The sequence below is a fragment of the Triturus cristatus genome, chromosome 2_2 (genome assembly GCF_964204655.1).
Source record: "Triturus cristatus chromosome 2_2, aTriCri1.1, whole genome shotgun sequence".
Lineage (NCBI taxonomy): Eukaryota > Metazoa > Chordata > Amphibia > Caudata > Salamandridae > Triturus > Triturus cristatus.
In genome coordinates this window covers 1,198,449,849-1,198,463,058 of record NC_140582.1, presented here as the reverse complement: position 1 = coordinate 1,198,463,058, position 13,210 = coordinate 1,198,449,849, and the positions used below count along the sequence as shown (strand labels likewise).

Sequence of the window (13,210 nt, the reverse complement as noted above, 5' to 3'; positions counted from 1 at the left end):
TCAGTGTGGGAGGGTATGCTCAGACGTGAGTCCCTTGCTCATTGCACCATCAGGATTCAGGCAAGCCGGGCCGACGAAGGCTGTGATGCCAGAAACCGGTCCCCGGAAGCTTGTTTCCTTCCCAGTATAAGAATTGGCTTGGTAGTTTGGTTTGCCCGGTTCTCATCATGCACTGGGACAGGTACAGACTAATTTGCATGTAGCCAGGTTCTGAGCTGGGATGGTGCAGTGAGCTAAAAAACGGTGATGGATTAAAACCATGATCTCTTGACTTGGTAAGAGTATTCTGCATCATTCAGAAACTCTGTCCATCACCACCCCCTTTTTCCCAAATCGATTTTATCCACACTCAGTGTGGGAGGGTATGCTCAGACGTGAGTCCCTTGCTCATTGCACCATCAGGATTCAGGCAAGCCGGGCCGACGAAGGCTGTGATGCCAGAAACCGGTCCCCGGAAGCTTGTTTCCTTCCCAGTATAAGAATTGGCTTGGTAGTTTGGTTTGCCCTGTTCCCATCATGCACTGGGACAGGTACAGACTAATTTGCATGTAGCCAGGTTCTGAGCTGGGATGGTGCAGTGAGCTAAAAAACGGTGATGGATTAAAACCATGATCTCTTGACTTGGTAAGAGTATTCTGCATCATTCAGAAACTCTGTCCATCACCACCCCCTTTTTCCCAAATCGATTGATCTCAAGAACGCCTTTTTTAGCGTCCCAATCGATCCGGAAAGTCAATACTTGTTCGGATTCAGTTTAAATGGACGAAGTTTTAAATTCACACGCGCACCTCAAGGATTCACAGAAAGCCCCAGCATCTATAGCCAAGCACTGAAACGAGAACTTGACAGTATCCACATGCCAGCTAACACTGCCTTGCTTCAGTATGTCGATGATCTGCTGATCACCGCTCGAAGCGAACCTGAATGTGAAAAAGTATCACTGACGGTTTTACAATTTCTAGCCGACAAGGGGCACAAGGTGTCCCCTTCTAAGCTGCAATTCTGTGTCCAGCAAGTTGTTTACCTTGGACACTTGCTGTCCAAGGAGGGAAGACAGCTTACACCCGATCGCATCCAGTTAATTGCTAACATGCCACCACCCAAGACACAAAAGGAGGTGCGGGCTTTTATAGGCCTCACTTCGTACTGTAGGCAGTGGATCCCTCAATATGCATTTCTAGCAAAACCACTCATTCAGTTGACAACGCAGGAGGCAGCCACATCGACTGTCCTCCCTTGGACTCAAGAACATACACATGCCTTTGAAAGCTTAAAGAAAGCTTTATGTCAAGCACCTGTTTTAGCAACACCATGTTACAGTAAACATTTTACACTTTTTGTTACAGAACGCGAAGGTACTGCCTGGTCAGTACTCACTCAGGAACAAGCAGGATCACACAAACCATGTGCTTATTTTTCTAGTACATTAGATCCTGTAGCTCAGGCTCTCCCTGCGTGCCTGAAATCAGTGGCAGCAACAGCTTTAGCAATCAGACAAAGCGATGCCATAGTATTAGGACATCAATTGACAGTACAAGTACCACACGCAGTAGAGGTTCTCTTGAACCGAACACAAACACAACACTTGACTATAGCAAGACTTACCGGTTATGAATTGACATTGTTCCAGCCACACATAGAAATCAGACGTTGTAGTACATTAAATCCTGCCACACTTTTGCCAGTAAATGGAACAGACCCATTAGCACATGATTGTATTGAAGTCATTACTATCACGACGAAACCCAGACAAGACTTGACAGATATTCCACTACCAGATCCAGACCTGACATTGTATGTAGATGGTTCATGCATGAGAACAAGTACAGGAGAGTTAGTGGCCGCTTATGCAGTCACAACAGACACTGAAGTCGTTGAAACAAATTGTATTAACACTTTGTCAGCTCAAGCAGCAGAGCTCATCGCTCTGACACAAGCCTGTATTCAAGCCACAAATAAGAAAGTCAACATATACACAGATTCACGTTATGCATTCGGAGTCGTCCATGACTTCGGCGTGCTGTGGCGAGAGAGAGGTTATTTAACTTCTCACGGTACCCACATCCAACACGGACCCCTCATTCAAGCTTTATTAGACGCAATTCATCTACCTATTGCAATATCTATTATGAAATATAAAGCCCATACAAAAGTTACCGATATCATTTCTCAGGGTAACGACCTAGCTGACCGAACAGCTAAACAGACTGCTCAGAACCAGACTCATACAACTGACACGACAAAGACAATAGTTCCGACACCAACACATTGCATGACAGTTAAGGATCCCGCCCTTGATGTGATTGACATACAGACACATGCTACACCAGAAGAAATAAAGAAATGGACTGAATTAGGAGGGATCCAAACGGATCAAGGATGGATGACGAAGGGAAAATCTATATGGTTTCTTCCCGACTCCATGGTTCAAGTCATCATTAACACAATACATAGTCCAGCGCACCTAGGAGAAAAAGCTATGCTAGATAGCATTCAACACATTTGGTTCAACAAACATTTGCGAGCAGCAGCTAAACAGAAAGTACGTACCTGTATGATATGTTGTCAGTTCAACCCAGGTAAAAGCATTCCCGTAGAGCAAGGTGGATTTCAACCGCCCGATCACCCTTTTGAAGTCCTCCAGATGGATTATATCCAGATGGAACGATGTCGAGGATTCAAATATGTTCTCGTAGTTGTCTGTGCTCTTTCCCGTTGGACAGAAGCCTACCCGGTTTCAGATTACACTGCCCCGACTACTGCCAAACAGTTAGTTCGAGAATTCTTCCCACGGTACGGTTTACCACGTGTTGTATACTCAGATAACGGCCAGCCATTCTCATCCGAGCTAATGAAACACGTTTCACTTCTGTTAGGTTACCAATGGAAATTCCACTGTGTCCGACATCCCGAGGCAGCAGGTCTCGTGGAACGCCATAATCAAACTCTGAAAATTAGATTGTCCAAAGTATGTAGAGAAAAAGGTGTTGATTGGATAGTAGCCTTACCAGTTGCGCTCTTTTACATGAGAATGGTAGCACATTCTCGAACAGGGCTATCCCCGTATGAGGTGATCTTCGGTAGACCACCAAATATGTGGGGGACGCCTATACCTCGTAAAATCACTGATGTTGACTGTAATATGCTGACAGATTACCTGGCTTCCTTGATGTCTGCACTACAATCTTGTCGTTCACAGGTAGCTGCAGCTTTTCCTGATAACACTGAGGTGAAGCCCCATGACGTGGTTCCAGGGGATCTTGTGCTAGTGAGGAACTTTGACAGAAGGAGCCAGCTGGAGCCTCGGTGGCAGTCGCCGAAACTCGTCTTATTGACCACAAGGACAGCCGTGAAGATTGAGGGACGTAAAGGGTGGTTGCACTCGAGCCATATAAAGAAATTTTATGGACTACCGTCAGACGTGAATCCTCAGCCCTGCATTCCCTCACAGACTGATTCAAAACTCCCTTTGGTTGAAAAGACAGAGAGTGACATTTATAAACTGAAACTAAGGTCTAGCAAGTCAGACAATTTGATTGTTTAAGTCCTCTCCAAGGTGAATCGGTTGAATTTGTCTCTGACATGTATCCTTTAGACCGAAATAGAGAGAGAAATAGACAAGAAAAGCTTAAGAAACAGGCGTACTGTAAATCACTTCGTAGTCACTGCATAGTGACATTATTAATTTTGTTTTTTCTAAGTCTTCTGATTATCATTATCAGTGTATTGCTACATATGTATTATCCTATTTCTAAGCGTGCTTACAATGCTACTGCTGAACATTCTTTTAGCGAATTACCTCCGCATGAGTTGTCTTATAGATTTGCGCTGCGCAACAACACTTTTATTAGTATGTTACATCATTCCCATCAGACCAGCAATGCTACAAATTGTTGGATATGTGGCCGACTCCCTCCCTATCAGAACTACAAGGGAGTTCTGCCTCTCTTTCCCTATCCGTTCACACACAATGGCTCCTGTGGAGCATGGTTTAGTTTGATTAATTCCCTAGATTCAAATTCAGTAGTTTATCAAGACAACTGGGTATGGGGAAACCTGAACCTGGTCTTACTTAAAGTCTGCTACCCTAATAAGGAGGGACTTCCCAAAAGAACAGGAACTGATCTAGAAAATGAAGTATATGGATTAGGTAACTTTACACTTAACCTCATGATTCTGAATGTTGAATCCGAAGCTACACCAATCTTGCCAGCTATGTCAGTATTTCCAGTTAAAGGTGAATTATGCGTAAGAAAGAATGGTTCAATACACATGGGCCATAGTAAATGTACCACGGTAATAGAATTCAGTGATCAAGGCAAGTCTACATTTAGAGCTTCTCGTCATTCCTACTTCATATGTGGCCAGACCGCATATATACGTTTACCTCTAGATTGGGATGGTACCTGTTACATTGCATTCCTTCTGCCACCTGTTTTCCTAGCCCCTCCTGATTATCAGAGAAATACCCATTTAGTACACAATAGACAACAGAGAGATCTCCCGATTGTCGATTACACCGAAACGGCATGGGAGCAATACACAGATTTCAATAAAGGTTTCTTTCCCTATATAGGTACAGTCACTAATAGTAAGCTGATACGTAGATTAACTAGAACCCTTGAAGCAGTAGTAAATGAAACTACTTCCGCCCTAGGCAACTTAACAGAGGAGCAGTCTGCGATGCGGATTGTTGTTCTTCAAAATCGTCTTGTCCTTGACGTCATCCTGGCCGATAGGGGCGGAGCTTGTAGGGTCATCGGATCAAGTTGCTGTGTTTTCATACCAGAAAACTCGCCGTCAGTATATAAAGCCATAACTCGCCTTCATAAGATTGTAAGCCAGATACACCAGAGTCCAGGCACCTGGACTTGGTCCGGTTGGTTCTGGAGCGTGTTGTCAGCCTGGGGATGGAGGATTCTATCCTTCCTAGGTATTGGCTTTCTCATACTATTCAGTTGCTGTTTATGTCTACAATGTGGGCCAGCGATTTGTGGTCTGTGTGCCACATCGTGTATCCCGCCTTCAAGTTTTCGCTCAAAATCCCGGAAGAAGAAAGAAGAACAAATGATGCTATATGAACAGATTGATGGATTGATGAAGATCGATATCTCATGAAGGGTCCGTAGGGGACAAGGAGGGAATGAGGAAATATGAATTTTATGATCAGTTATGTCCCCTATCTTAGACCCCAACGGCTCCATGTACATGCTACAAGTACATGTATGTTCCCTCCAGTTCCAGTTATGAAGACGCAAATACATGTGCGTCCACCGTCAACATGTCCTCTTTCAGATCCGCCATGAATGGGTCGGATATTCCGTTCCTAAGTATGAAAGGCCACCGACTTTATGTGGTTCACTTTCCACGTTTTACAGTTCAGGCGAGTAGGCCCTGAATTCTGCCATCAAGCCTTTTCCTGCCTTCTGCCTCTGAAAGCTCCAGTCTGAGCTCGCATCTGTATCCATGAACTTTGTCCTACTCCCTGCGCGGCTAACGGTGCCTGATCCGGCCTGTTGCCTGCCAAAAACTGTATTTCACCTTCAAGTTATCTGCTCCGCTCCTCATCCAATGCATTCCTGTCTAGTAGTTTAGGTAAACATTCTTCCAGCTACCGAGCAAAGGGCCCGGCCTCACTGTCCTCATGCAAGTAATTCATAGCCCCTGTTACCATGGAAGATTCCTGCCCCCTCGCATCTCATGTAGACACTTAGACGCTTGTACACGCACTAACAGTCAGTATAGAATAGATTCCGTCCGAGAGACCTTTCCTTTTGGATAATACAGTTCTTTAAACATAAGATATTAGATATGATTTGGGATTAGGTTGACCTGACCCCCCAGACTTCTGTCTCCCCATGTAGAGCTAAATGTCAAGTCCCCTTCACCCTCTAGTTGCACGTCAATCACACGTCATGCGGCTGCGCGCGCATCTCTGCCAAGTATTTCTGCTGACATTGCAGGATTCTCTTATGGATCCACCCACTTGTGACATCATGATTAATGACGTTTCTAGTCTACACCTACTATCACGCCTCTTTTCATTACGTATGTGTATTCTTATCTGTATTATCAGCTGTTACGCCTCCTGCATCTGTCTTAATGTAATGCTTTTCATATAAATATCTTTACCTGTCAATAATGTATTGCCTTCCCTTCCTGAACCTTCGTGGTGATGGAATTTGATGCCATGGTTCGAACCATAATTCCTTTATAAGGAAAAAAAGCCTTTCAGAACCTCTAATACCACGGATTCTGCCTCTTATTTTTACTGAGTTATTCTTACTAGACTTTACCGCATAAAAAATAGTACAGGTAATTAAAATATTTACCACAGTACGGTCGATTAAAGCCTACGAGTCCATGATGGGAGACATTTGTCCACAAGGTGGCAAACAATTATTTATTGCCCTTACTAAACGTCACAGAGCTGTTCCCTCCCCTACAATTGCCAGGTGTGTCAGATGGATCATGCATGGAGCTGGTATCGACACCACCAAGTTTGTAACTCACTCGGTTAGCAAAGCCATGGCATCCAAAGTCTTCTCTTTGTGGGCTCGTTTAGAGGACACCCTTAATGCGGCAGATTGGTCCTCAGATCCGACTCTAAAAAAGGTTTTTATTTCAAACCGATACCAAATCTGGCATCTCTAGTGCTGGAAAAGCTTTAATCCTCACCTCCACTCAGGACATAGAATGGAAACTTTCGTAGCTATCCTAACACAAAGTTTCAATTCTATTAAGTACACAGGGGCTCGGTTTAGCCTAACCTTAAGAGAATTTTATCTTATTCCCACCCTTTAAAATATTTTATCAAAGATGTACTATTTGGATATGCTTATGCGTTACAGGTATTCTTGCTTATTTGTTCTCTGCTTGTTTCAAGGCTTGCTTAAACTTGTCAAAAGGTTTTTTCTCTTACCTATAGTCATTCTGCATTCTATGTTTGTCCTTTTTTAAAAAAAGGTATCATACAAGTATCATTTTCTTAGAAGGGCCAGAATCTTTTAAACGGGATTAAGGGGATAAATCATCCACACGAAGTTCCTCAGGGATATGCGGACCTCTGATTGGATAAACTGTTTTTCTGGTTTCTTTCCCAATGTTTAATGGGAAATCTAATTTTGGACACTTCAAATTATGTTTAATGGCTGCTGGTGCATAATAAAGAAAGAACAGCCTAATCCTCACCTCAGCATCCTTAATAGAATTAAAACTTTCCATTACAATAGCTAGGAAATATTTCATTCCTTCGTCATTTAACTAACATTAGGAAAGAACAATGAACTGCTTGTAGTTTATGTGAAATGTAAAACAATACAATTATTGTATAACAATCCACAGTCCCTATCAACATCACTTTGTATGTAAATCAAAAGGGAGGGGTTTGATGAAGTTTTGGCTGCGTATGAATGTTAGGGTCTACTCAGGACAAAATCAACTGACTACTGAACCAACATGCGTGTCCTGATATTCGGCAAATGTCATCAGCCGAATTTCCTTAGCAATGATCTCACAGCCTGTTCCAAGGGATTCTGTGTGCCTTCATCATACCTGTAGCACTTACAATTCACAGTACCAGCCCATTAGTGGTGAATACATCTGCATCACAATCTGCTTCTATGGACTCTCAGCATGCATTCTTCGATTCAGAGACAATTAATGTCTGAGGATTGTTTTACAGCCCCTTATTATGTAGGATTATGAATTATGTGAAAAACCCGGGGAGTTGTACAGTGTCTTATGTCATGTATGTTGTAAATACACGTTTACTTTTTAACCACTGCCTCGTCTGCATGGTGATCACTTTCTCACATACCATTATATATGAATTGGTAATGTATGTATTTGACAAAAACTACAAGCGGTTCATTGTTCTGATTCTCAACATTCATTAAATGATTAAGGAATTCTATGTTGCATTAGATTGTGGATTTTTCTGAATTATTAAAAGAGGTTCAAGATTTGGAGTCAGTCCCACGGTAGTAATGTTAAAGCAATATATATTGACCCTAGTCCCCGTAGGCTTAGAGGGTTGTCCTTGTTTCTTTATTCTCCATTTTGCCTCTCAGCCTAGATTCTGGGCCATAATCTTGGAAGATCTGATGTGAAAAAGTTACCTGCACAAAGAGTGAGTGTATCCACCTTAGAGGAGGGGACATGTTCCAAAGATGACCACTGAGGGTAGGATCTGCCTCTTATGGTTACCCCCACTTTTTGCTGATGTATCACTGTTTTTGACTTAGACTGGGGTCCTGAATAGCAGGATCCCAGTCAGTCTATCTGCTTTCTCCTATAAATTGATTGTATGTACTTTAGGTACACTCCAGATTGGGTTCTGGGGTACCCTAATAAGTCCCTAGTATATGGTACACCAGGTACCCAGGGCATAGTTACCCAGGGCATAGGTACCCCAGAGGCCTCCCAAGGGCTGAAGCATACATTGTGCCAGCCATGAGAGGCCATTAAGACTGACACCACAGGTCTGCTACTGCAGCCTGTGTAAGGAGGTGCATGCCCCCTTACTCAGATATAGGTTCCCAATATCTCTTCTAAATCACTACACACATAAACCTATCAGTCACACCTATGGCAGGCCTTAACAATCCTGAAGGCAGGGTGCTGGGTTTTGTGTGAGAGGGTGCCCCTGCTTAAGTAGGGCCCCTCTGCAGCCTTCGGAACCTATTTTCTAGGGCTGTCTGTGATGCAGCCAACCATATATACTTAAGTGCATTATAACCAGCGGGAAATGCTAACTTTAAAATGGCTGCTTAGAAACATGTTGCGTTTGGTGTCAAACACCTTGGAATCTTACCTCCCCGCCAGTAACTGGAGGGAGAGGTATGATTCCACCCTCCTAGAGGGACTTATGTGGAACACCGGTATACCCGGTACCACCTTTCTCGACCTGGGCATCACAAAATGGATGCTGACAGCCAGAGACACAAGTCTGCCCTCCTGCTGTTGAGCCAAGCTCTAGCAGAGGAAAGCCTGACAAATCAATAGGTTTTCTGTCACAGGGAGGTGTGACCACCTCCCAGACAGGTTTTAGTGTATTAGGGCTGAGTGGGTGCACTCTGAGAGTGCCAGAAAGACTGCACTGGGGGCACGTTTTGTGCATAGTCCAGCTCAAACCAGCCCGAGGAGCCAATTGCTCCTGCTCTGGCGCGAAACTCGACAAAGGACATGGGTGTAGCCACCCCTCTGTCCTGCCCCTCCCCTAGGAGGGTCCCCAGAGTCAGTCCATCCCCTTCCCAGGACTTTGGATTTTACCTGGACTAAACTGTGCAACCGAAACCAAGTACTTTGACAGTCTACACTTCACTGGACGACAGAAGAATCTCCCTTGGAGTAAAAGAGTTACTCCCCTGCAGCAGCAGGCACCTAAACGCATCTGAACGGGTTGCATATCCGAGCTCCTGAGGACTACGGAGATTTCTGCAACACATAAGGTGGGTTACCAAGCGTCCCTTAGGTAGATCAGCTCTCTTAATAATCCTGAGACTAGTATCCCTCGTAGGACCGTGCAACCCGAACCCCTGTGCACCATGTACTTTTGCAGCAGCGTATGCTTTTTGGCAATCCTTGAGGCTGTGCTTTGGACTATGTGTAGTCCCGACCCGAGTAGTATTTCCACCGAAGATCTCCGGCCTCCACTCCATGAGTGCTCTGTGGGGTGGTGCTTTGGGATTCCGCCCGAGGTCCCCTCGAGATCCCTGGTCCGTTGGCCTGTGGGTCCTGGCGAGGGTCACTTTGATTTTCCTTGGGCTTCCCTGGTTGCTCCAGACGTGCCCTGACTCCCCATAGCTTGGAGAGTCTCCTGAACCTTGCTGGTCCACACCGTAACCGGTTTCCTCTGTCTGCGTGGGTTGCCTTGGCCAAGGCTTGTTGGTGTTCAATCCGGACACTGACCCCCTCAGCATTCGACATCCTTCGTGGGACAACTCACCTCCGGACTTTGGTCGACGTCTACTGGTCCCCGTGGCTGCAGAGTCCAGCATCCTATCTTCACACCTGACATCGGTGGGCATTCGTCTATCGAGCCCCTGGTCACCCTGAAGTGACCCAGACTCTGTTCCTTCTGCTTTCAGGTTCTTCTAACCTCGGATCCAGGCTTGGATTTTACCGGGCACTTTTCATCTTCCCAGAAACAGCACTTCTTCGCATCACGCCACTGAAAACAACTTGACCCCTATCCACTCAGCTCCTCTGGGATAGGTAACACGGGTACCTCGGTACTCACAAGGGTGCTGGCCTTAGAACCTTCTATGTTCCAAAGGGTTTTCTTGAAGTCCTCTCCGAAGTGTCCTTAAACTGTATTTTTCCAACCGCGACTTTCCCATAGACTTGTCCGGAGCACGCGTCTGTGTTCCCACACTGCACTGGTCCTCCGTGGGCTCCCTGTGTCACTCCTGTGGGTGGTTCCTTGGGGTCCCAGCGATTCTACGTGCTCTAGGCATTGTGTCTATTGAAGATGTTGTTGTTATACCATTTATTTAGTTTATCGTTTGGTCTCCCCCTGGAGCCCGCTGTGTATTGTGCTATTTACTGTCGTTCTTTTGATTAAGTATTGTGTTCTTTGTGCTCTAATCTCGTATAGAGATTAGTAGAGTGTGTTTAGTAATAAATAAAAAAAAATTATATAAGACTTGTGTGGTTCTCCTTTCATTTGATCACTCGGGAGGTTCTGTTCTGGTAAAACAAGCTGCTTTACATTCCTTCAAGACCTAACCAGAAGACTGCTCTCCATAGCTACCACTAGGATACCTTTCTATAAAGGTTATCTTTGACCTAATAACCATAAGGGTCGTTTGGATTGGTGCACGGTGCCCACTTTAACTAGTGGACAGCATATACTAGGCCAACTTCTCACAACTATCACAGCCCAGTTGCCTCCTGGAAAGATCTGTGTGAACCTCGATGGACAGACTGCCCAGGAGACAAGCATGAGGACATGTGGGTCCAAGACAGCCTCCATCATCTTCAGCCATCGGTAAAGCTGCCCAACCCTAACCAGTCGCTATCCCTAACCAGAGTCCATTAGCTACAGAACTTTGTACTCTAGTGACAAAATGGGGACTGGTGACCAGATTCTTATCAAACACCACAACTGGACACCATTAGGATGTGCAAAATGAACTGCAGTACGTGTCATTGAGAAAGCTGGGCAGGCACTTCACCTCTTTTAGTACTTTCAAAAGATTGAAGCAGCTGCACACAGTGGATTCATGACAACATTTCTCACAGAAATTACTGCACACCAAAACTAAAGAGTACCACTGCTTTGTGTCTTTGCTCTCTCTATAACGCTTTGAAATATCTTCGATGCGATCACTCTCAGAAAGACCTGAATGCATAAAACAGTCCAGCACAGATTAATATGGGGCTCAATGTTATACTAAAATATAGTACTTACTGCTAAAGAGCGACAAATAGGATTGTGATCAGCTCTGTGTGCAAAAACATACATGTAAAAGAAGTCTGCAAACAAAAGATTCACATAGATATATATAATTTGTACAGTCCCTTTTTTTTAAAAGATAAGATTTGAGAATAGCATCGGAACTAAGTGTAAAACCAAGGCTCACAAATGTTCAGAATCTTTATAATAGGAACGAACAGTTGCTGTGTTTCCACACCAAGCTTGCTCACAGCACAGCAGGGAACATATGTACCTTTTTTTGGAACCTTGGACAGGGATGGCTCCGGTGTCTCCGGGGATGTGGTATCTGCTCCATCTTCGACAAGCTGAATCTGGGGGCAGAAAACAATATTGTTAGCAGTGCAGGCCTTACTTGGTCACAAACGAGGTAATTCAGTCATGATGAGCTACGCGGTCTTACTTTGCGTCAAAGTTTGTGCCCCAATTGAGAATAATAAGTCTGCTAATGCTCAATATTTCTGAGGATCATTCGACTTCAGCTAGCTAAATCACGGTTTAAGTCGTACTGACTTAATATTACTAAAGCCGTCTGAGCTGTCTCATTACCCAAAATGTATATTTAAGTAACTTAAAATATATACTAAAATTATATTTTATACTACAATACAGAAATCAAAATAGTTGCTACAATAAGACGACATTGGAAAAGCACGATAGAAAGGGCATAGAGCGCATTAAAAAAGATAGAGAACCTTTATTTCTGAAATTATTTTAGAGCAATGCTTTTGGCGCGCGTAAAGACTTGGATTTAAAGGCAGAGCAGAACTGCAATATTAGCCAATTTATAAATAACCAATTGTATGGATTTCAAAATATAGTTGAAACTCAAAAAACCCTTTCAGTTTTATTTGATTAACAAAAAAAAAGAATGTACCAGTAGCTTGAAAATGTGAATGAGTGATGACATGTATGAGAAAGTGCCCTCTTTCTGCATGGTTGCCACCACTTTTTGCTGAATTGCTGAATTGCTGATGTACTTTGACTAAGTGTGCCCTGGGCTCCTGCTAATCAGGTACCCAGGGCCTATGTTCTTTCCCTAAAATTGCATTGAAGCATAAACCTAATTGGCATCTCTGGCCACAGGTCAGCCCCTGGTAAATGGTACCATAGGTACCCAGGGCACTGTGACCAGAGAAGGCCTCTAAGGGTTGCAGCACTTATTGTGCTACCCTTAGCGGTCCTGTACCCTGACACTCGCACACTGCCTTTGCAGGCTGCGTGTCTTGGTGCAGAACAAAGTGAAGAGTCGGCATGGCACACATCCCTGTGTGCCATGCCTACAAACAACAGCCCTGGCATAGATCAGTCACCCCTCTAGCTGGGTGCACTATACCTGTGGTGAGGGTACAGTTGCATAACTCCATTCTTAGATACTGTAAGTGCAGTGCTGCCATTAAGAGTATATGGCGCTGGGAGTTTGTCATTACGAACTCCACAGCACCATAATGGGTACACTGAAAACTGAGAAGTTTGGTATCAAACTTCTCAGCACATTAAACCCACACTGATGCTAGTGTGGGAATTCATGAAAAATGCACACAGAGGGCATCTTAAGAGATGCTCCCTGAAAGCTAACCCACCACTAGTGTCAAGGCTGAGTGGCTGCTTTCAGCTACAACCACCACACATGTATCTGATCCCCTGGGTGGAGAGCCTGCTGCTCTCTGGGGCCGGAAACAATGTACATCCTGGGATGAGGTGCCAAGCCTCCTCCCCCAGGATGGGCAGGGTTCACGAAGGGGAAGCTTCAAAGGCATGCCGCCTTTG

At 44.5% G+C, this 13,210-nt stretch overlaps 1 protein-coding gene across 11 annotated transcripts in view; it reads right to left on the bottom strand.

Moving 5' to 3' along the window:
* Positions 1-13,210, bottom strand: part of DCTN1 (dynactin subunit 1) — a 733,647-nt gene that overhangs the window by 418,695 nt on the left and 301,742 nt on the right. For all 11 annotated transcript variants that reach the window (XM_085642808.1, XM_085642810.1, XM_085642809.1 and 8 more), the window contains exon 3: positions 11,676-11,754. In XM_085642808.1, coding sequence (XP_085498934.1) covers positions 11,676-11,754 — 79 coding nt within the window. The remainder of the gene's footprint in view (positions 1-11,675; positions 11,755-13,210) is intronic.